The 27,879-nt window shown below is 42.9% G+C and overlaps 2 protein-coding genes across 5 annotated transcripts in view; both read right to left on the bottom strand.

The window, feature by feature from the left end:
* The window catches only part of PANK4 (pantothenate kinase 4 (inactive)), an 83,674-nt gene extending 70,166 nt beyond the window's left edge, over positions 1 to 13,508 (bottom strand). For 2 of the 4 annotated variants that reach the window (XM_089684338.1, XM_089684339.1), the window contains exon 1: positions 13,351 to 13,507. In XM_089684338.1, coding sequence (XP_089540464.1) covers positions 13,351 to 13,468 — 118 coding nt within the window. In that variant the 5' untranslated portion in view covers positions 13,469 to 13,507. Of the gene's footprint in view, positions 1 to 13,350 lie in introns of all 4 variants that reach the window. The other 2 variants (XR_016313790.1, XM_089684340.1) reach the window with 2 other exon arrangements.
* Positions 13,509 to 21,913: 8,405 nt separating this feature from the next.
* On the bottom strand, positions 21,914 to 23,853 carry HES5 (hes family bHLH transcription factor 5). The gene is made up of 3 exons (XM_089684318.1): positions 23,736 to 23,853; positions 23,425 to 23,590; positions 21,914 to 23,314 (listed from the first exon to the last, which is right to left on the bottom strand). The coding sequence occupies exons 1-3, from the start codon at positions 23,787 to 23,789 to the stop codon at positions 23,070 to 23,072; spliced, it is 465 nt and encodes a 154-aa protein (XP_089540444.1). The 5' UTR covers positions 23,790 to 23,853; the 3' UTR covers positions 21,914 to 23,069.
* Between the last annotated feature and the right edge of the window lie 4,026 nt (positions 23,854 to 27,879).

Below are 27,879 nucleotides of genomic sequence, written 5' to 3'. Positions count from 1 at the left end.
GATCTGTAGTCTTCAATTACTGGTTTAATGAGGCAAAAGGAATCCTTGGAGAATGCCTACCTACACACCTAATGGAAAATACACCCAGCTGGCTGCAAGAAATCATTTATTTATTTATTTCAGGTACTTATATAGCGCTGTCAATTTACGGAGCGCTTTACATATATATATCGTACATTAACATCAGTCCCTAACCCTCAAGGGGTGTACAATCCAAGGTCCCTAGCTTACATTCATACATACACATATTAGGGCAATTTAAACAGGATCCAATTAACCTACCAGCATGTCTTTGGAGCGTGGGAGGAAACCGGAGTACCCGGAGGAAACCCACGCAGGCACAGGAAGAACATGCAAACTCCAGGCAGGTGGTGCCGTGGTTGGGATTCGAACCAACGACCCTAGTACTGCCAGGCGGAAGTGCTAACCATTTAGAAGCTCATTGTGGAGTACACAACATCAACTACACTGAAGAAGTGTATACAAATTCTTTGCATGCTCCAAACACTTAGCTATACAATATACAAACAAACACCAAACTCTCAGTTTCTGCAAGGACTGGCATGCCCTAATTTGCATATTGCACAGCAAGTCAATGGGAATGTATTGGGTTAAAAAAAAGAAAGTAACTGCCATGGTTGACTTGGTATTTAAAGGGGAACTCCATACCTGAAGTTCAGCTGTGATCTCTATTGCATACTCACATTGGTGTAGCTTGGACCACTGGGAAAGCTGACAAATCACTACTGGGTAAGGCATAAGGCATGTCTGTTTGTTGATGATACAAAAGTGTAATATAGGGCTGAGATCCCTGAGGGTGTCTAACATGATTTGGCATGGCTAAAGATTTTTTTAGTTAGCCCTCATTAAAAAATACTGTCCAGTTGTGGAGACCTCATTTGCAAGTTATATTAATTAAAATAGGTTACAGCGAGTCCAGAGAAGAGCAACAAAAATGGGGAAAAGGTCTGGGAGATAAAACATAACAGGAGAGACCACAGGAACCGAAGAAATATGTAAACCCCAAAAAACCTTTGTATTCCTGATGTGCCTACTGTACCATGAATGTATCCTGTTCTCTTTGCACAAAATCCCTGGTGTTCCTACCAGTCCTACTGCTTTCCTAATAAAAACTGACCACACCAGGCATGAGAGCACAGAGTGGTGGGTTCTCTAGCTATGCTAGGTACTCAGTGTGCTCTCCTCCAATGATCAGTCTTGTCCTGACCTCCCCCCCCCTTTCCCTGCACAGCCTTTCATTGTGAAGCTCAGTGTGCAGCTGTTTCTCCTCCCCCAACTCTTATGCTGCTGAGAACAAAGGAAATGTGATCCCTTATTTAAGAAAAAAAAAAGGTTGTTCTAATTACCAGCTCTGAGCAATAATATTGCACGGGAGTGGGTTCTTATCTTCTCTTCTGGAGTCCCCCACCAGCATTTTCCTTTCTTACGGGTGCTCCCCTCAGCAAGCCACATGCTAAGAAGGCACCTTCCCGAGCCAGGCTGTGTGCATCCATAGACACACACAGACCCCGCTCCCTCTTCACAGAACTTTGACAGCATCAGAAGCCTATGGCTCCCACTGCTACCCGTGTCTCTTGTGACAACAGGAAAAGAAGGAGCAGTGCTGCAGACGGGACAGCGCTCGATCAGTGGGAAGAGCCAGGCATGTGTTTAGGGGCAGGGTGGCTAGGACAGGGACATAGAATACATTAAAGATAAAAAAAAAAAAAGTTTTGATTTTAGAACCACTTTAATAAGTACAGTCTAATGCAGAGGTCTCCAAACTATGGCCCTCCAGGTGTCCAGGAACTGCAAGTCCCATGAGGCCTTGCAAGACTGACAGCCACAGGCAAGACTCCCAGAGGCATGATGGGACTTGTAGTACTTCAACAGCTAGAGGGCCATAGTTTGGAGTCCCCTGGTCTAAAGGAAAGAAGAGAAAGAGGGGACATGATTGAAATCTTAATATATTTTAAAGGCTTATGTGCGTTTATTATTTTTACCCTCAAGGAATCTTGGATCAGTGGATCGCAAGTACAACGGCAGGCTCCTGCAGACACTTACTCCAGCTTTCTTGCTGCCCAGCAGCACGCACCCAGCGCTCTCTGTCATTGCTGTCCTTGGACACAGCTGACATGGTAAATGGCCAATCACAGCAGCCTTTTACCACGTGATCAGCTGTATCCAATCACAGCTGACCACCATGTAAATACACTTGCCTGTCACAGCATGAGGAAATTACTGCTGATAACCAGCAACTATCAAAGGAGACATCAGCACGGATTATCAGTGCCCTGATTATCAGTGCAGCCCCAAAAGTGCCCAGCAGTGCCACCAGTCAGTGCAGCTTCATTAGTACCTCCTCATCAATGCCCCCCAGTACCGCCACATCAGTGAAGGAGAAAAATTACCTGTTTGCAAAATTTTATAATAGAAACAAAGATAAGCTTTTTTTTCAAAATGTTTGGTCTGTTTTCATTTATAGTGCAAAAAAGAAGTGGTGATTAAATACCACCAAAAGAAAGCTTTATTTGTGTGAAAAAATTATAAAAATTTCACATGGGTACAGTGTTGCATGACCACACAATTGTCATTCAAAGTGCAACAGCACTGGATAAAAAAAAAAAAAAAAAAAAAACGCGAGTAGCTTTTGCTGTCCCCAAGGTAATTCTTTCCCGCCACTAGATGATCTTAGTATTATGGGTTGAACAACAGGATCACTTTCTGGAGTGGCATCACCACACAGCCCAGACTTATAGAATTCATGCTTGTGCGCAATGTTCAGTGCAGCCGCCACTGGAGAATAAGCTCACTCATCTTTTCGTGAGGCTCCCTGCTACCATCGAGAAGTGAAAGGACTGATGATGTCAGACAAAACATGAAAAGTGTGGTTGGGCTTCAGAATTTAAAAACAAATATTTTCACGTATATCGGGGAATGGGGGGGGTCCCCCCTTTTGGAACATGTTCCACCCATGTACCATGTTCCTGCAGTTACCGGTCCTCCCCCTTCCCTGTGACAGCAGGCAGGTGTTCCTCTCCCTGTGTCCACTGTAACAATTTGAATCAATTGCAGCCATGCAGGGCTCTGCCCATGGAGCTGCGTCAGTTTCCTGTGAAAGAATGCCTGTAAATACAGTCTTTGTGGCTGACGGCTTGTAGTCCTCAATGTACTGCGGGGGCGATGGTGAGCGCTCTCGTAGTCCATTGAGCTTTCTGAACGGCAGTAAATGCCTGCCTGTATCAGAGGTAAGGACAGACAGTGTACTGACCAGGGGCGGACTAACCATTCGGGCACTGCCCGAGGGCCCGGGATCAGTAGTGGGCCCCATGAGATGCCATTGGTACCTTTTATAGGCTTTTCTGGGTGTGCTTTGAGTGTGGGCAAGGACACAGGGGCCCCATGATCCCCTATTGCCCGGGGGCCCCATGAGTTGTCAGTCCACCCCTGGTACTGACAGTCTGCAAGAGCATGAAAGTGCACCCACAATTTACTGATTGCAGGTGCAGTGATTTACAGTCTCCCAAAAAAAAAAAAAATGCACTTTTTTTTTACCTGAAGTTAAAAAAAAATATATTTATATTATATATATATACAGTTGCAAGAAAAAGTATGTGAACCCCTTGGGATTACGTTTACATGTTATGTGCAATTAAACCATGGCAACATCTAATGTTTGTGTAGTATTATGTTCAGCAGACTGTGTTCTTCTATTGTTGTGACTTAGATGACGTTCAGAACACATTTTATGCCCAATTCATGCAAAACGCCACGTAATCCCAAGGGGTTCACATACTTTTTCTTGCAACTGTGTGTATATATATATATATATATATATATATATATATATATATATATATATATATATATATATATATATAGTGCATTCCTTTTTTTCAAAAGTGAACTTAAACTTATCCTTTAACTATTATTGCAAAAAGGATTGCAACACTGTGTCCCAGTATATTCTGACAGCCAGTATGAACACACCAATTCCAGCCAAGGAACATAAAATGGTTTGAAGGGACAGCTATTCCTGGGAAATAAACTGTTCCATGCAGCTGTGTATATTATACAGGTCATCACAGATATTTACAGAAAGGCTGGATCTATATAAAGCATGTAGCAAGTGTTGCATATATAGCTTCGAGGACATCTCCTATACCTCAATCTAAATAAAGATCACCACATTTAGAAAGATTAGCTGACGCTACCTGCCTCTCACAGTCCTGATCCGTCTCAGTACGGGGGCATTGAAGGTGAAATCACATAGGCTGATTCACAGGGGCAGTGACAATTGGAGGGGCATTTACAACACGTACACTAGGGTAAGAGATAGATTTTCAGAGTGACATCCAATATGTGACGTATGCAAGTTGCAACATGTAATGTATTATAATAAATAGGTTTCCTTTGTGCGCAATCTCTACTATTAGAAACTACATATAGAGGCAGTAGGATATGGCAATCAGAAGGTGGCTCCTACTCATTTAGAGCTGATTCACACATGTGCGGTCGGATTGAAGGTCATGTTTCACAGCTAATTGATACAGTAGCTGTTCTCAGGTTTACATCAGGTTCAGGACAAGATTAGCTCAGGATCTTATCCTGTTCACACATTTGTGGTTTAGAAACAGTTCCCATAGAAGTCAATAGCCTGTAATCCGCACCTGAACCGGACTGCACTGCTCAGAAATCATACGTGACTCTTTTTCAAACATTGAATCCGCACCGCCAGTGCACCGGACATATGTGAACAGGCACCACAGAAAGGAATGTTATTTCACGCAGATTGGATGCGGTTCAAACCGCATCCATTCAGCATATATGTGAACTGACACTTGTCCACTAGATTATATGCACACCTAGGGTCAAGTGCACCTACGTTTTGCAAGTGTCGGAAGTTTACTTTCTTCCTCAAATCTGCACAAGGAGAAAGGTAACTTAAACCTGGATGATTGTTGCACAGCTGCTTTGGGGGAGATTTACTAAAACCAGCACTCAGAATCTGGTGCAACTGTGCATGGTAGAATGTGAACTTCTAACTGCCACTTGTTCAATTAAAGGGATACTAAAGGTTCACTTTAAAAAAAAAAAAAAAAAGTCATACTTACCTTCTCTGGTTTTTCACAGAGCAGCACCGATCCTCTTCTAGGTCCCACTCTGGCACTCCCGGCCCCTCTCTCCTGCTGAGTGCCCCCACAGCAAGCTGCTTCCTTGGGGGGTACTTGTGTGTGCTCACTGCCGACCCGCCTCGGTGTGTCTATAAGACACACAAAGCGCAGTTCAACCTCGCTCCCTCCTCACTGGCTGGGATTGACATTTGAGTCTCAGCCAACAAGGAGGGAGAGACCGGGCTCAGGTAAGCATAAAGCAGGGCAGAGGAGGGAGCTGCACACTGAAGGTAAAAAACCTTCAGTCTTTAGCCCTGGTTCACACCAGTGCGACTTGACAGTTCAAAGTCACATGACACATTCCACCCCATATGCGGAAATGGAACCATTCAAATTGGTCTGACTCAAGTTGCAGCAACTTTGAAAAAGGTTCCTGCATGGTTTCTGTACAACTTGCATTGACATCTGGTAAACAAAGTCACACAGAAGGTCAGCAAGCCGCAATGAAATCGCACTGAATAGTTAGCTTTGAAGTCACGCTGAGTAGAGCGACTTCTAAGCTTGACTGGTGTGAACCTGTGCTTAGAGCCACTGTAAAGTGTTACTGAACCCACAACAGTAAAATCAGTCTGTACAGTATATGCAGTAAAGCATGCTTGTTATACTCACTGTGGAACCTAAGGGGTTAATACTCTGCATTGTGTAAAAAGGTTTGATCCTGTCTTCCCTGACCCTCCCCTTCTACTGTCCCCAATCTATCTGCTGATAGTACACAGTCTTGGGGGCAAGCTACACGTGCTCAGTTTGGTGTGTGTTGCTAGAGAGTTTTTTTTTTCTTGGGAGAGTGCATGTGATCAGCACAGGTCCAATCAGCACTGCCCAGACAGAGGATCAGGGGTTCTGCAGCCTCATAGGACAATCCGGGTAGAACGAAAACTCCTCCTAAAAGCTTTAACCAGCGCTCTGCTAAACATTGATAGTAGTCACAAGACTGCTATACACTGCTGATGAGAAAAGGTATTTAGCAGTTTATATTTACTAAAATAATTGCATTTCCATGTTGTGTGTACTGTGGGAGACTGGATATAGGGAATGCAGGGTCCTGGGTTTAGTAACACTTTAAGATTTGAAAATAAAACCTGGAAGTGGATTACTTTTTTTTTTTTTGCAGAGCTGCACCGGATTTTGTACTCTCCAGTGTTTAGTTTTACTAAATCTCCCCCAATCTGACAGCTGCGTAGGTGTCTCTCCCCCCGAACATACACCATTTCGAAAAGAGCAGGGCCCTCAATCCCCTCATGTTTTGCATTGTATTGGTATTGTTCTGTCACATGTTCTGTCCCCCTTTGTAATGTACAGCGCTGAGCGAACTATTGGCGCTTTATAAATACTGTATAATAATAATTTGCATTAGGGGAAATGCACCCGCATGGTTGTCAAATTGAGACTAGCGGCTATGTCCGCACAATAATAGACATGAATGGGATTGCCTGAATGCAGATGCACAGAATACCTGTTCATCCCGTGCGGGCAAAAACAGTCCTTTATAGGGGTGTACGAATAGGTATGCCCAAGTGAATGAGGCCCAAAGCTGAACTCCAAGCAACTAAAGCAATAAAATACACACAAGGAAACGGTTTACCTGCCAAAGAAATTGTATTGTTTTCTATCCAGTTGACAAATACACAGCCCTGCCACACATCAAAACCTGGCCTTGTAGGGCAGGAGGCTATTTTGTCTTTTACTGTTGTGTATCACAGGCCTTGTTCCTCCCTCAAACTAACTGGACAGTGAAAAAAGAGGCAGCAAACTGATCATCCATCAGCTCTCTTCTATCAGCCTGTTCCTCACTGGCACTGCAGCACAACTGAATGGCTCCTTGTTCTGCTTCCTCTCCAGCCTGAGCTCTGCTGTACTGGAGACTTCAAAAAGGCTCATGCCAAATCAGATTCAGGTACTTAGGTACTTAGGTACTTACACTCCTTGCATTTACAAAAAAAGATTTATTGATGCATTAATAAATACAGAGCTAACAATTTGTGTCTGGAGTTCAGGTTTATTGTACTTGGAAATTGAGAAATATTTTGAAGCATATACAAAGTTCAGAAATTAGAAAGGAAAGCCAAAACCTTTTTTAGTGTAGGGAAAAGTTAGAATCGCTATAATTTTTGTATTGCTGTCTGTGTCCCCATTAGTGAGATTTGCACTCACTTCCTCTTTGGGTTGTCACCCTTCACCAGGACAGGAAGTGAGGGGACATCTTCCCAAAAGGGATACAAAAAGCAAACAAAACTGGAAGAGGCAACCAAACAATTGCAACACACTTCCTGTTCAGTCTGACAAAAAGAAGCTTTGGAAAACTTCCCCAATGGGGACACAGACTGTACTGAAAACAATAACACAAGGTCTAACTTCTCCAGATTACCCATGGTTCTAAAAAAATGTTTTGGCTGGAGTCTGGCTCAAACCAAGCTGAAAAAATAATAACCTGGTGTTGCTTTTACCAGGCATTCTATCCAACCATTATCAAAAGTTTCCCAGCTCCTGTACCCCCTCTGCATCAGCAGTACCGTACTTGCCATCTCTGGGGTAATGCAGGCTCCAGTGGAGGCAGGACTGTTACTGGTGGAGAATCCAAGTGTAGAGTCTAGCATACTGGTATCACTATGGTCCCAAACCCTAAGTGAACAAGAACTGCTAATGTTAAATGGAAACTAAACCCACCAATTTGTTTCCAAAACAGTTACCGGTACATTCAAGGCACGTCCCTAGTAAGAATGGTCAAGCTAGCCAGTGTGCTGACAGCTCTCAAATGGTTGGTGTCATACCTGATCACATGTGCAGCACCATGGCAATAGCAGTTCAAACAGATAAGATGGCATCTTCCTTGGCTGAAAAGAGGACATAGGTTTAATTCTGATTTAAAAGTGGAACTAAACCCACCTATCCTTTTCAGCCAAGGAAGCTGCCATCTTAGCCTCTGTTTGATGTTCAACTGCCATTTATTATTATACAGGATTTATATAGCACCAACAGTTTGCTCAGCGCTTTACAATATAACGGGAGACAATACAGCAACAATACAGTTCAATACAAGAGGGTTAGGAGGGCCCTGCTCCTTGGAGCTTACAATCAAGGAGACTGAAATGATGCTGCACATGTGATCAATTATGACAACGGCCATTTGATGATTTGACAAGCAAATGTGACAGTTAGCATTTCCAGCATGCCTGGAATGTAACTTTTTTGAAATAGTTAGAATCGATGGGTTAAGTTCCACTTTTGCCTAGGCACACACATAAGCGTTCAACAATCAGCTTTGTAGGGCGATTCTGCCTGCAATTCACATGTAGTTGTGCATGAACAGCAATCCATTTATCATGCAAATTTTACATCAGCTGTGTTTTTGGATCTGCTGGCTCCATAGTCTCTCTATACAACACAAAATCGCACTCACACATAATCACACAATCACACAGGACCCTTTTGTAAAAATTCAGTGCGGATCAAAACACACATATCTGAACACCCTCCATAGTAAAACATATTCTGCCAACTGTCATCCGATACCTGCTGATAAAATGCATTCTGAATCACATATATGTGAACCAGGGCTTAAAGTGGAACTAAACCCAGCAATTTAACAGTTTCAAAAAACAATTACACTCCTGGCATGTGCCCGGAATGGGCTTGTGCTGTCAACCAAACTGTCAAATCATCAAATGGTCAGTGTCACAACTGATCACATGTGCAGCATCATGGCAGTTGAAGATCAATCAGAGGCTAAGATGGGAACTGGGGGGGGAGGGGGTGTTGTGCAGGGAGCCTTCCCCACCAGCTGAACTTCAATCCATCTAGGGCCGGCTTTACAGTTTGCCAATTTTTCGTTTCTATCTCCCCCACCACTGGAGAGGTCATCTAAGAATGCATAAAGACATTGGTAAGTGCTTGTATTGTACTCCCAAAGCCTGTTTCAGTAGCTGTTTTGATACTGACAGGTATATACTGAAACCCATTCAAATCAAAAACCACCTCCAAAAATACAACTAAAACTCCCCCACAACACAATCAACACCCTCCCCTGAAGGTGTACAAAATATTATATGTGAAAGTGTTATCCAAAGAAACAGAAAATCAAACAACAGTGAAGTCCAATCATTTGATATGAGCAGTTTTAATAAAGGTCATATTATTATGTAATTGGCGGTATTACACTATTATTGTCCCTCATGTTTTGTCTCTGGATGGAGTGAAGTGCTTGGAGATACTTGGAGTACTGTGACCGAGGAATCCAGGGAGTATCGTGCAGATCATTTATGCTTGGGGAAGATCTGCAGGAGAGCTATCCTGTTCAGCTTTTGGATTATTATAGGCATGCTTTATTGGGATTGTTGGTATATACATCGGGGATATCGCTGGAAGAATTGATTTGATTATATTCTACAGCCTGAATTATATTTCACTGTGAAGAAATAGGGAAGTTAGGGTTAATAGATGATGGACTAATTGATGATTGGACTTCACTGTTGTTGTTTGATTTTCTGTTTCTTTGGATAACACTTTCACATATATTATATACTGAAACCCCATAACCCCAAATTAGGACATTAATGTTACCTAATTAGCGCTTATTAGAGATAGTTTAATAATTAAACTTTAATTATCAGGTACTTGATCACCACTTTTACTTTCTGCTATAAAACATATCCCCCAAAAAAATAATTAAAAAAAAAAAAAAAAAATTTCTTCAGCCAAAATGCATTCTGCTACATGTCTGATTAAAAAAAACGTCCATACACACATATATAATAATAACTGTATTGACTGGTTTGTGTGAAAGTTACAGTACCTACAAACTATGGTGTATATACTGGAATTTTTATTTATTTTTTTTATACTACTAATGGTGGAGGTCAGCGACTTATAAACAGGACTGGAATAGTGCAGCGTGGAATCTGACACTGACACTTGGGAGAACTGACACTGACATCACCAGTGACATTAATACAGTGATGAGTGATAATAATATTCACTGAGCTAATGATACTGGCTGGGAAGGGGTTAACATCTAGGGCAATCAAGAGGTTAAATGTGCGCCTATTTGTATTGTGTGTAAAGTGTGGTGCTTTTACTAAGAGATCGCCACGTTTCTCATTCCTGCTTTGCACAGAGATCATTCCCTGTGTACAGAGCTCTGTGTTGATTGTCAACACAGAGCTCTAGGTTGTGATTGTACCGAGACAATTAACAGGTCCTGGCCGTGAATCATTGGCTGGAACTTACTGACAGGCTTCTGCTGTGTACAATCACAGTGGGCGCTGGCCAGGGAGCGCGCATGTGAAACACGAAAAGTAGACAGCGACATACAGGTACATAAAACTGCCTATGGAAATAAGGGGCATCTGTAGATAAAAACAAACTGTGCAGCTCTGACTAACGTTGAATAATGCCCCTGCTATAGGTGTAGGCTGTTTACTTACCTCATGAAGCCTGACTGGTAAACTCCCAAGACGTTGCTAAGGATGTTTCTAAGAGACGCCAAGCTACTGTTCACCTTCACCATCACAGGAACGAGCACTTTCTACAATTCACACCCCCTTACATGCTCTCTCCCCCGATGCAATAGTGTTAGAGAGCTCACTCCTGTGTGGTGGAGGTGAGCAGTAATAACTTGGCATGCCCTAGCCATCTCCTAAGAGTTTTCCAGTCAGGCTTCAAAAGGGGACGTAAATGACCTACAACCTACGGCAAGGGGGTTATTTAACCACTTTTTGGGCCGCCAGAGTGTATAGGTGGCAGCTACAGGACCAGCAACATACCCATATGTCGCTGGTCTTTTGCCAAGACAGGAGGGTGCTGCACGTCCGAGTGGCCGCGCAACCCTTCCCCACCACCGGACAGAGCAGAATGAGAATCCCGGGACCTGGTGATCACGTAATCACTATGCGATCACATTGACAATGAAGCTTTTATGAATCAATCTGATTCATAAAAGCTTTGCTTTTGTTCCTGGAGAGCTGCGATTGGTCCACAGCTCCCACATGAAACATGGGGCCAATCACAGCACCCTGTACCATGTGACCAGCTGGAGCCAATCACAGATAACTATTATATTGAACTGGTATGAACTTAACACATTCATGACAGTTCAAAGAAAGCTTTGCAATGCAGAGCAATGATGCTCATTGTTCATGGTGTGATCAGAATGGTGTCACTGCCTACTGCTATCACAGGGGATATTTACATTCCATGTGATAACAATAAAAGTGACCAAAAAAAAAAAAAGCAAAGTAATTACAAGAAATGTACTCCCACCCTCATGCTCGTGCGCAAAGGCAAATGCAAGCGGGGTGCCTTGGCAATATGTAAACAGATTGCACCATGCATGGGAGATATCACTGTGAGCATCAGATCGAGGGCAGTAATTCTAGCACTAGACCTCCTGTGTAAATATAAAGTGGTGACCTGTAAAGGGTTTTAAAGCATTGCCTATGGATATTACAAATTTACATAATGTGTCGCTGTTGCACGGGCATGCGCAATTTTAAAGCAAGTCATGTTTGGTATCCATTTACTCGGCGTAACATCGTCTTATATTTTATCAAACAATTAGACAATACATTGTTTTTGTGCATTAAAATTCTAAAAAGTGTATTTTTTCCGATTTGAACATAGCTGATCACGTGATGTGGTAGAAGGCCAATCACAGTGGCCTTTTACCAAGTGATCAGCTGTGTCCAATGACACAGCAGATCATAATGTAAATACAGTTGCCGGTTATTGGCAGCACTTTCCTCACGCTGTCACAGTGTGAGGAAAGGCCTGCCGATAACTGGCAATTGCGCATTACCTCAGTAACTAAAGTTTATTAATTGTAAAATAATACTCACAAAGTGAGTATCTACCCCCATGATGGGATCCGCGCTGGCTTTCTACTTTTCAGGTCCCTTTGAGGACCTATATGCCTGATTTTATTCGCGGTTTGTGAGTATTATTTTACAATTAATAAACTTTGGTTACTGAGGTAATGCGCAAGGTTGGTGCGCATCTCGTTTTTGTTTCGATTTGGAGTATTGGTCGGGCTTCCCCAGCCTTATTTGGAGCTGCACAACTCTACATGCATTGGTGGTCGATCTTTCCAGGTCTGGTTCCATCTATTCGCCACCCGCCTGAGTCCTTGAGCGTAGGAGATTTCGCTTATGATCTGATAACTGGCAATTGTCAGACAACAGATTGGCACTGATCAGTGCCACCCAGCAGTGCCTCCCACCAGTGCTGCCATTCAGTGCCCATCATTGCTGCATATCAGTGCAGCATTATCAGTGCCACCTCATCAGTGCTGTCTATCCATGCCACCTCATCAGTGCTGTCTATCCATGCCACCTCATCAGTGCTGTCTATCCATGCCACCTCATCAGTGCTGTCTATCCATGCCACCTCACCAGTGCAGCATTATCCATGCCACCTCATCAACGTACATCAGTGAAGGAGAATAATCACCTGTCTATACATTTTATAATAGAAACAAAGAAAACCTTTTCTTTTATTCAAATTTTTTACGCTTTTTTTGTTTATAGCGCAAAAAATAAAACACCCAGTGGTGATTAAATACCACCAAAAGAAAGCTCTATGTGAAAAATAAAATGATAAAAATTTCATATGGGTACAGTGTTGCATGACCGGGCAATTGTCAAGTGCGACAGCGCTGAAAGCTGAAAAATTGGCCTGGGCAGGAAGGGGGTAGAAGTGCCCTGTAGGCAGGTGGTTTAGGAGTCAGCTGTCAGTGTGCCCCGTCCTCCTCCACACACAGCTCACTGCTAGGACATTGTACAATGACAGCCCCTCTGCTCCTCTACCCCTGACACCTCAGCACTGTTCCAGCAGGTTGTTTACTTTCCACTTCTAGTCCCTGTAGGGCATCAATGAGTCATGCTGGGAGTTGGAGTCCCCCAGCACGCTCTCAGCCTATCCCCAACATGTAACCTTGCCTCAATGTGAACTACGACTCCCACAATGCCCCGCACCTGAGCCAACTCCGTGGATTGTAGTTCCACACCTTCCGCAAAGAACGGAGACGGAGCAGAAAGGGGGCGGGGAAGAACTACACTTCCCAGCAGGCTGTGCGGCTAAAAGCACCAAACGGGGTCCGATACCAACTTGCAGTAACTGCACGGCTGAGGGCATTCTCCGCTGTGCGGGTCGGTGATCACTGGAAGGGTCCTCCGGGTCCCCTTACCTATGTCAATGGCGAAGCGCTTGGCGTTCTCCAGGTTGCGGAATATCTCGTCGGGCGGCAGAGTGATGCTCTTGTCCATGCTGGCTCCACTCTTCCCTCTGCCTCCGCTGGCCGCCATGTTCGATCTCCAGCTCCGCTGTGTATGGAGTATGATGATGAGGGGGCGGAGCCGGCTGCACATGGGGAGGGCACGTGTGTCTGTGTACATCGCCTGGTCTATGGGGGCGACATTACTTTATATGACCCCTGTCCATGCTGGATCATTCATTTCCATGTGTGTCAAAATCACATGATGCCAATGACCTCCCTCCCCCATGATTTATTTGTGAATCACTTTTCAGGTGATGAGGCCATGTCATGTCTCCATGACACCTAGTACATAATAATGGCCTGGCAGCTCCATGTGTCCCTACCTGTGCTGTGGTATCTGGCACTCAGACTTTGGTAGCAAATCTTTGAAGACCTGCGAGTTCTGAGGTGGGGCCTCCATGGATCAGACCTGTTTTCCAGCAGATCTTCCATTGGACTGAGATCTGGAGGCATAGCACTTGTGGCGTGGCCCCATGGCTGCAGGGGACTCGTGTGGCCCCCTGTGCACCTGAATAGGAGGAGCGGTGGGGGCGGCATATAGAGGAACTGTTCTCTCCATTTTCTTCCTGCAGTTGCTTAATACCAGCAGGAAGGGGAGGAAAAGCCAGCATTCAGCAGCTGCAGGAGGAACATGGAGAGAACAGTTCCTCTATATGCCGCCCCCACCGCTCCTCCTGTCCATCATTTCTCTGCTGCCCTGCGCTCTCCGGACCCCATGCTCTGCCCCTGTGCCCTCCAGCCCCATTCTCTCCAGCTTCCCCGTGCTCTCTGGCTCCCCATGCTCTTTCCCGATATCCCCTCTGTCAGGATGGAGAAAGGGAAAGGGCCAGTAAATATCTTGTTTGCCAACCCCTTCGCTTTCTGAATGGAGATTCAGTGATCGGTACTGATCACTGACTCTGTCCATTCATAACTGAAACATAGTAAACACTTTTAGTTTGTGAATGAAGGGGAAGCTCTGTATAGAGCTATTCCTGCCCATTCATTCAGTGCAGATGTGGAGATTGAGGGCTGTGTCCTCAATCTCTTTTCTCTGTCTCAAAGGTGGAACATCAGAGGTCTGCTTTGACACCTGATATCTCACCAAAGCCCCCCAATGGGGCTTATAAAAAATTGTAAAAAATATCGTGGAAAAAAATGGTTAAAATAAATAGGAAAAAAAACTACTGACACCAGTGGTGGAACTACCAGGGTCACAAAGGTTGCAATTGCAACCGGGCTCTAATGCTTTGCTATCGGCTCGTAGGAAGGGTCGGGGGCCCTTCATGGTTTCTTGCACTGGGACCCAGAAGGTTCTAGTTATGCCACTGATGGGAACCCTGGCTGGACTGCGGCTACACAGCCCCATAAATAAGAAACTGCACTACCCTGTGTGTTCTGACACCTTTCTATCAGAGCCAGTATTAACCTTTTCAGTAGTTTGAGCTACAGTAGCTCTTCTATTTGATCGGACTACAGGGGTCAGACTTTGTTTTCTATACCCATGCCTCTGTCACCAGTTTTCTTCCTTGGACCATTTTTGGAAGGTTCTGACCACTGCAGATTTGGAACATTCCACAAGAGCTGCAGTTTTGGAGTTCCTCTGACGCCGTCGTCTAGCCATTCCAACTTTACCCTTGTCAAAATCACTAAAATCCTTAGCTTGCCCATTTTTCTACTTTCAACACATCAACTTCAACCTCTATGACTAAGCCCTGTGGGTGGGGTGAAATGCATCAGTGGGACGTGGACTGGGAGGATCCAAGGTGAATCCCTTATCTTACCTTTCTGTACTTGGTCTGTGTTTCCAGCATGCAGCATCTCATTGGCTGTTTTAGTGTACATCAACTTCAGGGACCACATGTTCACTTGCTGCCTAATATATCCCATCCACTTTCAGATGCCATTTTAACAAGATAATTAAAGTTATTCAATTTATCTATTAGTGGTCATGATGTTATGGTTAATTGGTGTAGATACGGCAGCCATCACTCAATGGTGGAATGCAGTCCAGACTCCGACAATGTGAAAGTCCTATCTAGACCACCAGCCAGTCCCCAACGCAGGTCCCTTGCCAACATTGCTGCCATTCTCGGCTAGGACTTCTGCCATCCAAGTAACCAATGACGTGTGTGCCCCACTCCCAGTGTCACAGGAGGACAGCAGTAGAATTTCTTCTGTGTAGACCTGCAGCTAGTTCTGCCTGGTGCTAAAAAGTGATGGGGACATCTGATGTAAGGGATGAAATATGTTTCCAGCTCACCAATGAGCTTGTTTCAAGGTGCAAAGCTCATTATGTATGTAGGATCACATGGAAAAGCAACATTTCAGGGCCTCACAGGAACTCTTCCATAGGCATCACAACCCTGAAGAAGGGTCTCTGTATGGTCCCAATACTTTGATTTTCATGTGATCATACAAAAATAATTAATTTAGCACTTTGAAACAAGCTCGTGGGTGTGCTGGCAACATATCTTATCCATGTTGTACATTGTGACCATTCGGGAGTCATTGCAGCAACCTTTACATTGTGTGGTAGTATCCAGTATGGTGTGCAAAAGGAATATACCACATACCTGACTTAAGGGGGCATTGTGATCGGGACATCTGATGTAAGGGCACTGTGATGGTGACACTGGATGTCAGGTGGTGCTGTGATGGCAACACCTGATGTAAGGGCACTGTGATGGTAACATTGGATGTCAGTTGGTGCTGTGATGGCAACACCTGATGATGTAAGGGGGACTGTGATGGCGACACCTGATAATGTAAGGGGGCACTCTGATGGGGAGGTCTATTTTTTGATAGACATACAATGACTATGTATATGAGTCATAGTACGCACATAAGATTCAGACTTATGGAAGAAAGTCTTACTGGCCTGACCTCTCTGAATTTTAATTCAATACCTCTGGGATAAAGATAATAGCACCTATACTCATAAAAAAACAAGTTCAAAATTATATTCTAAGACCACCAGTGAAAAGTCGTCATGTTTCAGGGGCTGTCAAATTCCCCCTTCAGTGTCTTATCCAAAACAATATAATATATACTGTAGACAGAAAAGGTTAAGTATACACTCACCGGTCACTTTATTAGGTACACCAGTTTGATTGCTTGGTAAATCAAATTGCTAATCAGCTAATCGCATGGCAGCAACTCAATGCATTTAGGCATGTAGATGTGGTGAAGACGACTTGCTGAAGTTCAAACCGAGAATCAGAATGGAGGAGAAAGGGGACTTTGAACGTGGCATGGTTGTTGGTGCTTGTTGTGCTGGTCGCAGTATTTCAAAAACTGCTGATCTACTCACGCAGAACCATTTCTAGGGTTTACAGAGAATGATCCAAAAAATTGAAAATATCCAGTGAGCGGCAGTTGTGTGGACGAAAATGCCTTGTTGATGTCAGAGGTCAGAGGAGAATGGGAAGACTGGTTGCTGGGACATTCAGATGGTAGGGTCAGAATTTGTTGTAAACAACATGAAAGCATGGATCCATCCTGCCTTGTATCAACGGTTCAGGCTGCTTGTGGTGGTGTAATGGTGTGGGGGAAATTATTATGGTACTAGCAAGGTGTACCTAATAAAGTGGCCAGTGAGTGTATATGTATATATTATCACACAAATATATGGAACAGGGAAAACGAAAAATAAATTCTTAGCTGATAACACTCCATATTAAAGAAACGTTTCATATAGAAAATGTATTTGGTCTATTAAAAATGCTCCTCTGTATCTCATGTTAAAGCAGACTTTCACCTCTCAGATTAGAGTTGTCTCAGCTGGCAGACCTGGAGACTATTGACTTATTTGGCAGTTTCCCTAGTATTAAGATCAACTGGGGCAAGTCAGTGTTGTTCCCTTTTTCCCAGTCAACCTGTTTAACCACTTATAAAGAAGTGGAAAATTTGTTGATCTCTTGATACCAAGCCAAGGTCAGGTAGACCAAGAATGATTGCAGCCACAACTGCCAGAAGAATTGTTCAAGATACAAAGAAACATTCACAGGTAACCTCAGGAGAAATAGAGGCTGCTCTTGAAAATGTGTGGTTGCTTCAAGGAGCACAATACAATGATACTTGAACAATAATGAGCTGCATGGTTGAGTTGCCAGAAAGCCAATTCTGCGTCAATGCCACAAAAAAGCCCTGTTGCGATATGCCCAACAACACCTTGACACATCTCGCAGCTTCTGGCACACTAATCTGGAGTGACAAGATCAAAATAGAGCTTTATGGTCACAGCCATAAGCGCTATGTTTGGCGAGGGGTCAACAAGGACTATAGTGACAAGAATACCTTCTGCATTGTGAAGCATGGTGGTGGTTCATTGATGTTTTGGTGGGGTGTGAGCTCTAAAGGCAAGGGGAATTTTATGAAAATTGATGGCAAGATAAAAGCGGCATGTTATCGGAAAATACTGGCAGACAATTTGCATTTGTCTGCACAAAAGCTGTGCATGGGATACTCTTGGACTTTCCAACACAACACTAATTCTAACCACAAGAAGTACAAGAACAAATTGACCCTCCAGTGGTTACAGCAGAAAAAGGTGAAGGTTCTGGTGTGGCTATTACAGTCTTCTGACCTTAATATCTTCAAGCCACTCTGGGAAGATCTCTAACGTGTGGTTCATGCAAGACAATCAAAAACTTTGCATGGCCTGGAGGCATTTTGCCAAGACGAATGGGCAGCTATACCACCTACAAAAATGTGGGGCCTCATAGACTACTATTACAAAAGATTGCATGCTGCCATTGACGCGAAAGGGGGCAATACACAATATTAAGAATTAAGGGTATGTAGACTTTTGAACAGGGGTCATTTCATTTGTTACTTGTTGCCATGTTTTGTTTATGATTGTGCCATACTGTTATGACCTACAGCTGAATATGAATGCCATAAGAATAAAACAAATGTGTTTTGCTTGCTTAATCATGTTTTATCATTTATTAAATACATTTTTTAAGGTAATGCACTAGGCCGGTACACCCACTGTTTGTTTTTTCCTCCATTCAGTACATTTGGACTTCCGTGGTCTATTGAGGGCAGCATGGCGTGCACATTCCAGGAGATTCGTGGTACCTGGAATTCTTCGGAGCATGTGCGCTTCCTTCCTTGGCCTGAGGAAGGAGTGTGCATGCTCCAAATACGCGCATTCCATTTTCCAGTGAAGTCGCAGCTGTCAGCCACCCTGTGTGTCTCTTTGCAACCCCTGGAGCCCTGGAATCCACCAGCACAGCTGGGATGAGGAGGCCCCTATGGCTTACCACTATCTGACCTGCACCACTGGAAGACAATCAATGCCTACTTTCTACATGCGCTTGCATTACCTAATCTTGTGAGTTGATTATTACATTTGTCTTTTTATGGAAATCTACACTTAGACTGAAGCCGCTGTTTTGTCTTTCTTTTTTGTCCACTGAGGTTTATGGGGCTAGTCTCCCAGCCAGAGAGTTAGGCGGGTCCCAATACACCTCTACAAAAACCCACTTTCTAGGTGTAATCAGAGTACACTTCCCAAATTTCTCCCCTACAGATAAACAAACTGTAATGTGTGTCTATACATCATTCAAAGGATGTATAAGGTTCAATCACACTTAGCATTATGTTCCCAATCTATAGAAAATCCTGGTTGGTAGCCTTAATCTATTGCTTTGTATTGAGGAACATCTGCTGTAGCCTGCACATCTAATAAAGGATGAGAGCTGTTGCTAATACCCTCAAAGTGATTATAAGGGCTTACCATTCAGGAATTTTATTTATTGGTAATGATGCTCAGAGGAACACAGGCTGTACCCAGGGTGAGACGAGTAACCTCTTGTCCAGGGTTCCTTTGAAACTAAAAATATCAATTGTAAATGGAGATGGCCTTTAATACGTTTCTTGTAAAGTATGTCTGTCTGTTAGGATTGTGTCTCACCATCCATCTCTGCATCTCCAGGACTTCTTCTAGGACTTCCACAACCCCTGCCAGTACTTCCAACGCTGCTCTCACAATCTTTGCCAGTACCTCCAATGGCAATTGCAGAATCCCTGCCAGGATTTCTAGTATAATTTATTGTACTTACACTGGTGTTCACAGGATCCTTGCCAGGACTACTTATGCTCTCAAAAACAATTCTGGGCATGCCCTCTGATCCAAAGGGCATTTAAAGCGGTGCTCCACCCAAAAGGGGAAGTTCCGCTTTAAGGACTGCTCCCCCGCTCCCCATTAAGAATTGGCACCTTTGGGGAGCGGGTACCCGAATTTGACAGGTATCCCACTTCTGGTCTGATCGCCTAGGTGATCGGAAACGGAAGTTGTCCTACCTCCCTGTAGTCTTTTGGGACACGTGACAGGTCCCAGAAGACTACAGGACCATTCACGAAGTGCAGCGCTACTTGCTCATGCGCAGTGGGTACCCAGCTGTGAAGCCGCAAGCTATCACAGCCGGGTGCCCACACTGAATTTGCTGGCCTCCTGGAATACAGGACGGCTGGTGAAACAAGCTGCGGAGGACACACCACGGGACCGAGGGACAGGTAAGTAGCTGTTTTTTAAAAGTCAGCAGCTACAATTTTTGTAGCTGCTGACTTTTTTTTTTTGATAGGTTGAGTGGAACTCCGCTTTAAGCATCAGCCCTGGAAGTGGCTGGTGCTGTCTCTCCTTACCAGCTACCCTGCTTGTGAGCTTTATTATCCTTCTGACCTCACTATTCTTGTTTTCTGTCTGTCCTGACCCTTGCCTGGACTTGACTTCTCTTTTGATTGCCATCATGCCTGGACCTAACCATTCTCTTGTGGATCCTCTCGTGTACAGTCTTCACATTGTAGCTTTCCTCATCTCGCTCACCCCTTTACACTGTGATACTGGGGGCCACAAGCTGGTACCAGCACACAGTGAAACCCATCTCCAACATCAGGAGCTCTGTTGACAACCATCCAGTGCTTAGACTTGAGTGAGCCAGCCAGGGTTGATGTCATAACACTGTCAGTAGTATAATCTTTCAAAACTGTCCATTGGACTAAACACAAGTACCTAGGGGTTCTTACACATTTATGTTTAAAGTCCCTGCAGTAATCTGGGGACACTCTAATATCAACATACTGACACTTCCTAACAGTGCCAATCACTGGCCAGTTCTTGTCTGTCTCCTACACCTTCCTATTTGCTTTCATTGATAGTTATGGAGTGAATGGACCAGCTTTCAACACTTCCAGAAACTGTAGGTATTCATTTACTAAAGCACCATGAAATGGGGAACCTTGAGAAGGCTTTCAAACATTTGTACTCAATTTTTAGCCAAATGGTCAGTGTAATTAAAGCCCAACTCTAGGAAACCTGAAAATTCCTTCGTGTAGTGGGGCTGCTTTTGGGTTGATTGTTCGTATATATCTAGAAGAGTAAAAGCATTTTACTTACCCGATTCTCTGCTCCCCCAGCAGACAGCGCTTCCCCATGCAATGGTGGTAACTGTCCCCTGACGTCATCACATCCAATGCAGGGCAATGAGCCCTGCATTGGTCTTGATGACATCAGGACACTAGACTGCTAGAGCATGGGGTAGAGGATGCTGCAGGGACCATTCTAGCACCCGCAGAGGATCAGGTAAATCTTCTTTTCTATGTCCCCTAGTCCTGAATGAACAGTTAACCCTAGCAGTACAGGAGCAGACCCGCTGTAAGGGAGAATTTTCAGGTTTCCAGGAATTGGGCTATAAAGGGCTTTGGGCTTGTATCAGTGCCATCAATTTGACATCAGTTTTAGATGCCTCTAGGATCATTCAGTATTCATTGACAGGTACATTAAACCTACATTTGACTTGCTTCAAGAGGTTTTTATTTCTCATAGACATGAATGAGATAGCCAAACCTGTTTGAAGCAAACAAAATCTCATCCATCGACAAAGGACTTCATGTGTATGACCAGCCAAAAATGTTTTTTCTGTTTTTGGATAGAGTGAGGAAGGATCATGTCTCTTTTATTTTTTCCCCAGGGCTCTGATAGAGAGATTTTCCTTTGCTAACTGTCCAAGTGACAGACAGGAAGTGAGGTAAAATATAAAACTGACCAAAAAAAAAAAAAATCTGTCAATGGTGCTGTTGGAAATGTTCCCCCACTTTCTGTATGGTAAAACCATTTTTGCTGTAAACATAAGTGAGAACTTACCTCTCTAACAGAGCCTCGGATAGGAGTCCACAGCCCCTCTTCCTCCACTCCAACTTACACAACCAGCAAAAGAAAACCCACTTTTTTTGCATTATGGGTGCATTTATTTTTTATTTGCCAAGGATGGAATTCTCCTTTATGTTCATGTTATTGTTCTTGGAGACATTTTACTCCCCTTGTCTTGTGACAGTACAAGTCCCCCTTTATAACCACACCACTTCAATTTTCTCTATGTAACTGCAGCTTTCTTTCACCCTTTCTGCACCCAGATGCAGACTTTATTACATATAACCAAATATAACATTTAACAAATGAGAAATAAAGCAGACCAGAAGTCAGGGATTTCAGTTTAGGGAATATTTTATTCTGATTTAAATATTCCTTGAGTGTTTTTGGACTGTTTCACAGTGCCTGTGTATATAACACACACAACAATATTCTTTAAGAATGAGAAATACAGTGTAACATATGAAACTGCATCTGCAGCTACAATACAAAAAATATTTTTTACAAAGCCTTTTTATACTTAAGAGCATCTTTACAAAAGACAAATTATTAAAAATGCACAGCTGATGTAATCTACATTCTGCTTTTAAACACATAAGTGTTGTTACAACAATTGTGTCTTCTGCATCCAGAAGACAGTACAATTAATACATATCAACTTTATAAAAGTTACAGTTAGGAGATGGGTACACTTCCTACTTTTACTGTTGTGACACTACAAGTTCAAGCACAGCAGGCTGGTTCTTGTAGTTCCACAAGAGCTGCTGGAGGAAGCTTGCCCCATACTAAATTAGGGCTTCATTTTATAGAATACAGGAGACGATAGTCTACATAATAAAGTCCTTATCAGTTATATGTCAATAGCACTGCTATATACTTGACCATTTCTTAAGGAAATATAGGCTAAAGCACTTGTTAAACAAATGCATTGAAAACATATGAGAAAAGTCATTCACAATATTTGTTTTTTTTCCCATTAGGACTACTAAAATAAGAATAAGATCAGAAATCTACAAATATTATAGAGAATAAGACTTTTGTTCACTTTCAACATCACTTCTTAGAAGTTACTCATTCCTAATGGAGGAGATGGAGCAGATGGTTCTTCTTGTGTTATGTAATGCTCTCTTATACTATGTTAATGTACAGCCCTCCGTTATATAAACCACATCTATAAATATTATAGAACCTCAGTACACAGCACAGAGGAAACAAATAGCATGGACATTATCACAAATGATACACATTTGAAAGACCTTGCAAAGGTTAACATCTCTGAGTCCTTTCTAAGTCACAGAGATCTCTCTCTTCAAAGAGAGATGTTATACTGTAATTCCAAGGGAAAACCTGATGCTTTACTGTAGAGTCTTTGTTGCTGTATCCAAGCATACTGATGAAAAATGAACACAGTTCCATACCGACAGAGGTCCACGTGACTTATTTCAAGCCATATCTGTCCCTCTTTGGTTGTAGAGTCCTTTGGCAGACCACTTCACCAAGGCCTCCATATCTTGGCTGGGCTGCTTGCTGCTGTGGCTTGCTTTGAATCGCTGGAAGACGCAAGATAAGGAAAGACAGGAACCTTTTGAGGCACGGTCAAGTGGTTAAGCAACTTTTTCTGGGCCTCTCCACTTTCTGGATAATGGCACAGGAACTGCAATGCTTCTGTAACACACCAGGAATATCCTTGGTTGTAATCCTGTTGTAAACGTTCAACGCTGATCGTTTGATGTTGATCTAGAATAATAATACAATCCATTAGACCAATGTGCAAGAGATGTCACTCAAAAACAGCATCATTAGATGTGACATTATGATAGAGGTTTAGATATAAGAATGAAACTTACTTTTTTGTTGTTGTAAGTAGCTGACTGCCATCTCCAGTATATCAGCTTTCTCTAGCTTGACATTGGGTTGCTGTTTGTGGAACTCCTTTTCCAAGAGAACCTTCAGCTGTTCGATGCTGCTGTTGATTCTGTCTCTACGCATCTTTTCCACAATTGGTTTTCTCAGCTAGAAAAATAAATAAGGAAAATACATTATTCAACCATTCTCAATACATGGAGAGCAGGCAATCATTTTGATTGGCTGCTGAACGTTACTGTCATGCTGTTTGCCTGTTAAATAAATGCAATTGGTTATCAGAAATGAAACTTACTTTGTTTTTTTCTTTTGGGGAAAGGTGATCCATAGGAACGCTTGTAGGAGCCATGGTCCAAAGTATGAGTAGCTGTGGCTGCTCTAGTGCTGAGCTGGGAGCGATGTGAGATGTACAGCCAGTCCTCCCCTATTTATACTCCAGAGCTTGCATACAAATGCCTGAGTCCCAAACTTGTCAGACTTTCCCACACTCGTATAGCCAATACATGCATTCAGCAGCACAATAGAAGAGGCATCTATTACAGCATGGTAAATTGACTGTGAATTGCCTGAGGATAATACCATGCTCCCAGTGGAGCAGGTGGAGAGTGTGTTAGACAATAGGGACAAGCTTTAGAATGAGGTGGGAGAATGTGGGAAAGAGCTTCCCATCACTGTAATCAAACTGATTCCCAATGAGAACATGGATAGGGCAGCATGCTGCTCTTTTTGAAGTGTGCCTGTCACACACGTATCCTGAAACCAGATGTTGGAGCCCTGGGGTGCACATCTTGCTTCATCACCCTGTGATTCACATCACCTATAAAACTAATTACAATTGTCTTAAATTAGGAATTGTTGTCCAGAGCCGCAAATCTGTTGCACCAGTAAACCAAATAGATTGCTCTAGGGTAATGCACAGTTCCTATGGTACTATGCATGCATTGAAGAAAACCTGCTTCAACAAATCAGTTATGTTATATATAAATAGTTGTCCTTGTCAAAAAATTACCATCCAATATAACTGTGCGAGATCAGAGTCCATATCAATCAAACTTTTATAGTCACAATTATGAGGCTTGTGATTTGGATTTCTGCCAATACAGACTTTCATGTTCACTGCAATGGTTGCAAAATACATCAGCAGCTGCCTCTAGGTTATGGTGCTTTATTATAGTCGCTTCTTAGATATGTAGTAACTTAGTAAAAATTTGAAATGCTCACAAGAAGAAAAGTTTTTATACATGTGTTATTCTGTGACTCAAGCAAAAACTTTTAGAGCTTCTATAAGGTATTTTTTAATTGTGTGTGGGCCCCAATGGAGAGAATTCTCCTTGCTTCCTGTCTCCATATGGTCCCTTCTGTATAAGCAGTCTGGCTGGATCTGCCTGTCCTTTTTTCGAGGCAGACCTGAACGGACTCACCTCTATGGGTAGTTGGATGTAAGGGACTTTACACCCAGCTACCTCTGATCTGATCCGGCAAAAATAAATGGAAGAGGAACCGTTACCCTCCGTCTGGCCAGATTGGATCAGAGGGCAGTCGGGTGTAAATAGTCCATTTACATCCAACTGCCCATAAAGGAGAGCAGGCTGTGTTCGTGTCCATTCCGCATAAGCAGAGTGGACATGGACCTGTCATCCAGCAGCTCCACTCAACTCAGCGGGAGATCAGCAGATAGATCCCCTGCTGAGCCAAACCCGGATCCGGCCTAATTATTGGGGCACCTTAACATGAATGAATGCACCACAACAGAACATTTAAGTGTGAATGGGCCCAGGGTTCATGTCAGACAGGAGATTTATTTGTAGTGATCCACTTTTTTTTTGTAAAGTGAATTCCAGCTAAGGAAATCATAGTTATTTTCTGTGGAATTGTTAACTCACTGATTTTACGGCAATCTGTAGCTCAGTTGTTCAACTGTTATTGTACAATCTCTGTACAATGGCCTTTAGATTATACATAAATGATGTAGTAGCAGGGGCGGACTGACCATTTGGGCACTCAGGTACTGCCCGAGGGCCCGGGGTCAGTAGGAAGCCCCATGAGATGCCCCTGGTACCGTTTTCATAGGCTTTTTTGAGTTTGGGCAAGGACACAGGGGCCCATGATCCCCTATTGCCCGGAGGCCCCATGAGTTGAAAGTCCACCCCTGTGTAGTACCATAGTCTATATCAGGGTTTCTCAACCAGTGTTCCATGGAACCCTGAGATATGTTCCCACTAACATCAATGATCTGTTTAGCTACATGTACAGTAAGGGGGAATTCTTCCCAATGATGACAAGTGTAAGGAGCATTCTTCCCACCAAATGACACACTTACGTATCATGAGTTGTAGATAAAGTAACTTTTAGCAGGGGTTCCCTGAGACCTGAAAGCTTTTTCAAGGGTTCCTCCATGTTTAAAAGGTTAAGACAGGTTGATCTACACAATCCTCTAGTAAATCTTGTCAGGTAGGTCCTTTTGTGGTTAGTAGTGTGTAGTGTGTGTGATCAGCTATAGTAGGATTCTACAGTTAGAGTGTAACATTTGTGGCCAGCTTGAAGATACTTGAAAATAAATATCTGCCATCCAATGCTTGGATGTAGGATCAGCAGATTGAGCTGTCAGTGTGGCAACATATATATTATCATCAAGCTTTTATTGTCAGCAGAGAGGTATACTGACCGTGATGGAAAACTTTGTACAATTTACTGTTGTTCTTTTGGCAGATGTAATAATAGTGCCACCTGGAATATGTCTGTCTCGCATACAGGCATGTGTAGTATCTAACCATCATTGTTTCCAAACTTTCAAACTACCATTTCTCTGTGGTGGTAAAAATGAGCACTGGAATATTTGTGGCTATCGTATCATATTTATCCTCAACCTGAAAAAAATGCAGTTATTATTATTATTATTATACAGTATTTATAAAGCGCCAATAGTTCGCTCAGCGCTGTACATTACAAAGTTCAATCCACAAAATTCATTCAGACAAATTTTTAGTACCCAGGAAACTAAAACTTTGGATAAAAATGACGTTATTGGAAATCAAAAACGGAATGTGGGAACTGCAAACCACCAAGAGATAAACGGGTCATTAATGTGACATTCCCATAAGCCTATGCTAATTTGCATTATCATGGTACATCAAACAGGCCCTTGTACTTTTCTTTTAACAATGTCACGTTAATAAGCTATCCAACACTCGAGTATGTCCAAACTTCATATGACATGCTTGGCACTGGGGTGTGATTACAAGCACCTTAACATTCATTAGATAACACTGAAGCCTGAGTCTCAGTTCCCACGCACTTAGAAAACATCTAGTGAGCCCTCTGGTATGTGAACTCATTTCTAGACATTAGATCTTCTTTTTGGCTGCATCCTTTAATAGCTATGCCAGTTCGTGCTATAAAGCAAGAGCTATGCCATGCTTTCTCATTCACAGTGATGGGTCTCTTCAAACCAAAAACCTAAAAAAAAAAGCCATCAAGGTGGTCCGCTGGTCTTTCAAACTAAAAATGTGGCATCTAGGAGGCCCATTGGTGTTTCAAAACTGTTACACAGATGTCTGCAAAAGTTACAGTTAAGCACAATTTATTAGTATTAGATCAAACAGCCATAGTATAATCATTTGTTTGTATTTATCTTGCTTACTTGAACCTGTCATATGAGGCATTTCTGACACCTGACTCACCAAACCAGTCATTATAATAGAAAATGCATTTGTTTGTGTTTACGATGATCACGCAGCTTTTGCTTTGCTGTGTGCATGGTTTGACTGGGATGACATTTAGGCTCCATGCACACTAGCATTTTTTTTAAGCTTGAAAAACGCTGGATAAAAACACTGGTATTAGCATTTTTTAGTAGCATTTTAGTAGTGTTCAGAAGCATTATGAGCATTAGTGTTTCATTAGCGTTTTTACAGTACACATTGAGGAAAAAAGCAAGAAAAAAGTTGTTATGAGCGTTTTAGTAGTGTTTAGCAGTAGTGTTTAGAGAGTTGAATGTTTTTTTTTCTTCTGGAAAAACATTCAAAAAAACTTTTTTTTTCTGCTCCTAGATGCTGAAGCTCAAAAAATTCCAATAGCCTAAAGTAGTGTGCATGGACACATAGCAGAACACTATTTAGCTTCTAGGTGCAGAAAGAAAAATGCTAATAACAGCTTCTAGGAGCTTACAAAAACGCTAGTGTGCATGGAGCCTTAAAGTGTATCTATGGTCAAAATGTAAATTTGTATATTGATTCTGCATTTTGTTTAAATTATTTCTAGCCTGCTCCAATTATCTGAATATCAGTGCCCATCACTGCCACCTGTCAGTGTCATTGATCAGTGCCAGTCAGTGCTGCCTATCAGTGCCTCATATCAGAGCCCATCGTTGCTGCCTTTCAGTGCCCATCAGTGCTGCCTGTCAATGCCCATCAGTGCCACCTATCAGTGCCCATCAGTGC

Source organism: Staurois parvus, unplaced genomic scaffold (genome assembly GCF_062004578.1).
Source record: "Staurois parvus isolate SC_StPar_1 unplaced genomic scaffold, SC_StPar_1.0 ptg000346l, whole genome shotgun sequence".
In the NCBI taxonomy this organism is placed as follows: domain Eukaryota; kingdom Metazoa; phylum Chordata; class Amphibia; order Anura; family Ranidae; genus Staurois; species Staurois parvus.
The sequence above is the reverse complement of the archived record's forward strand: the minus strand, read 5'-3'. Positions and strand labels throughout refer to the sequence as shown.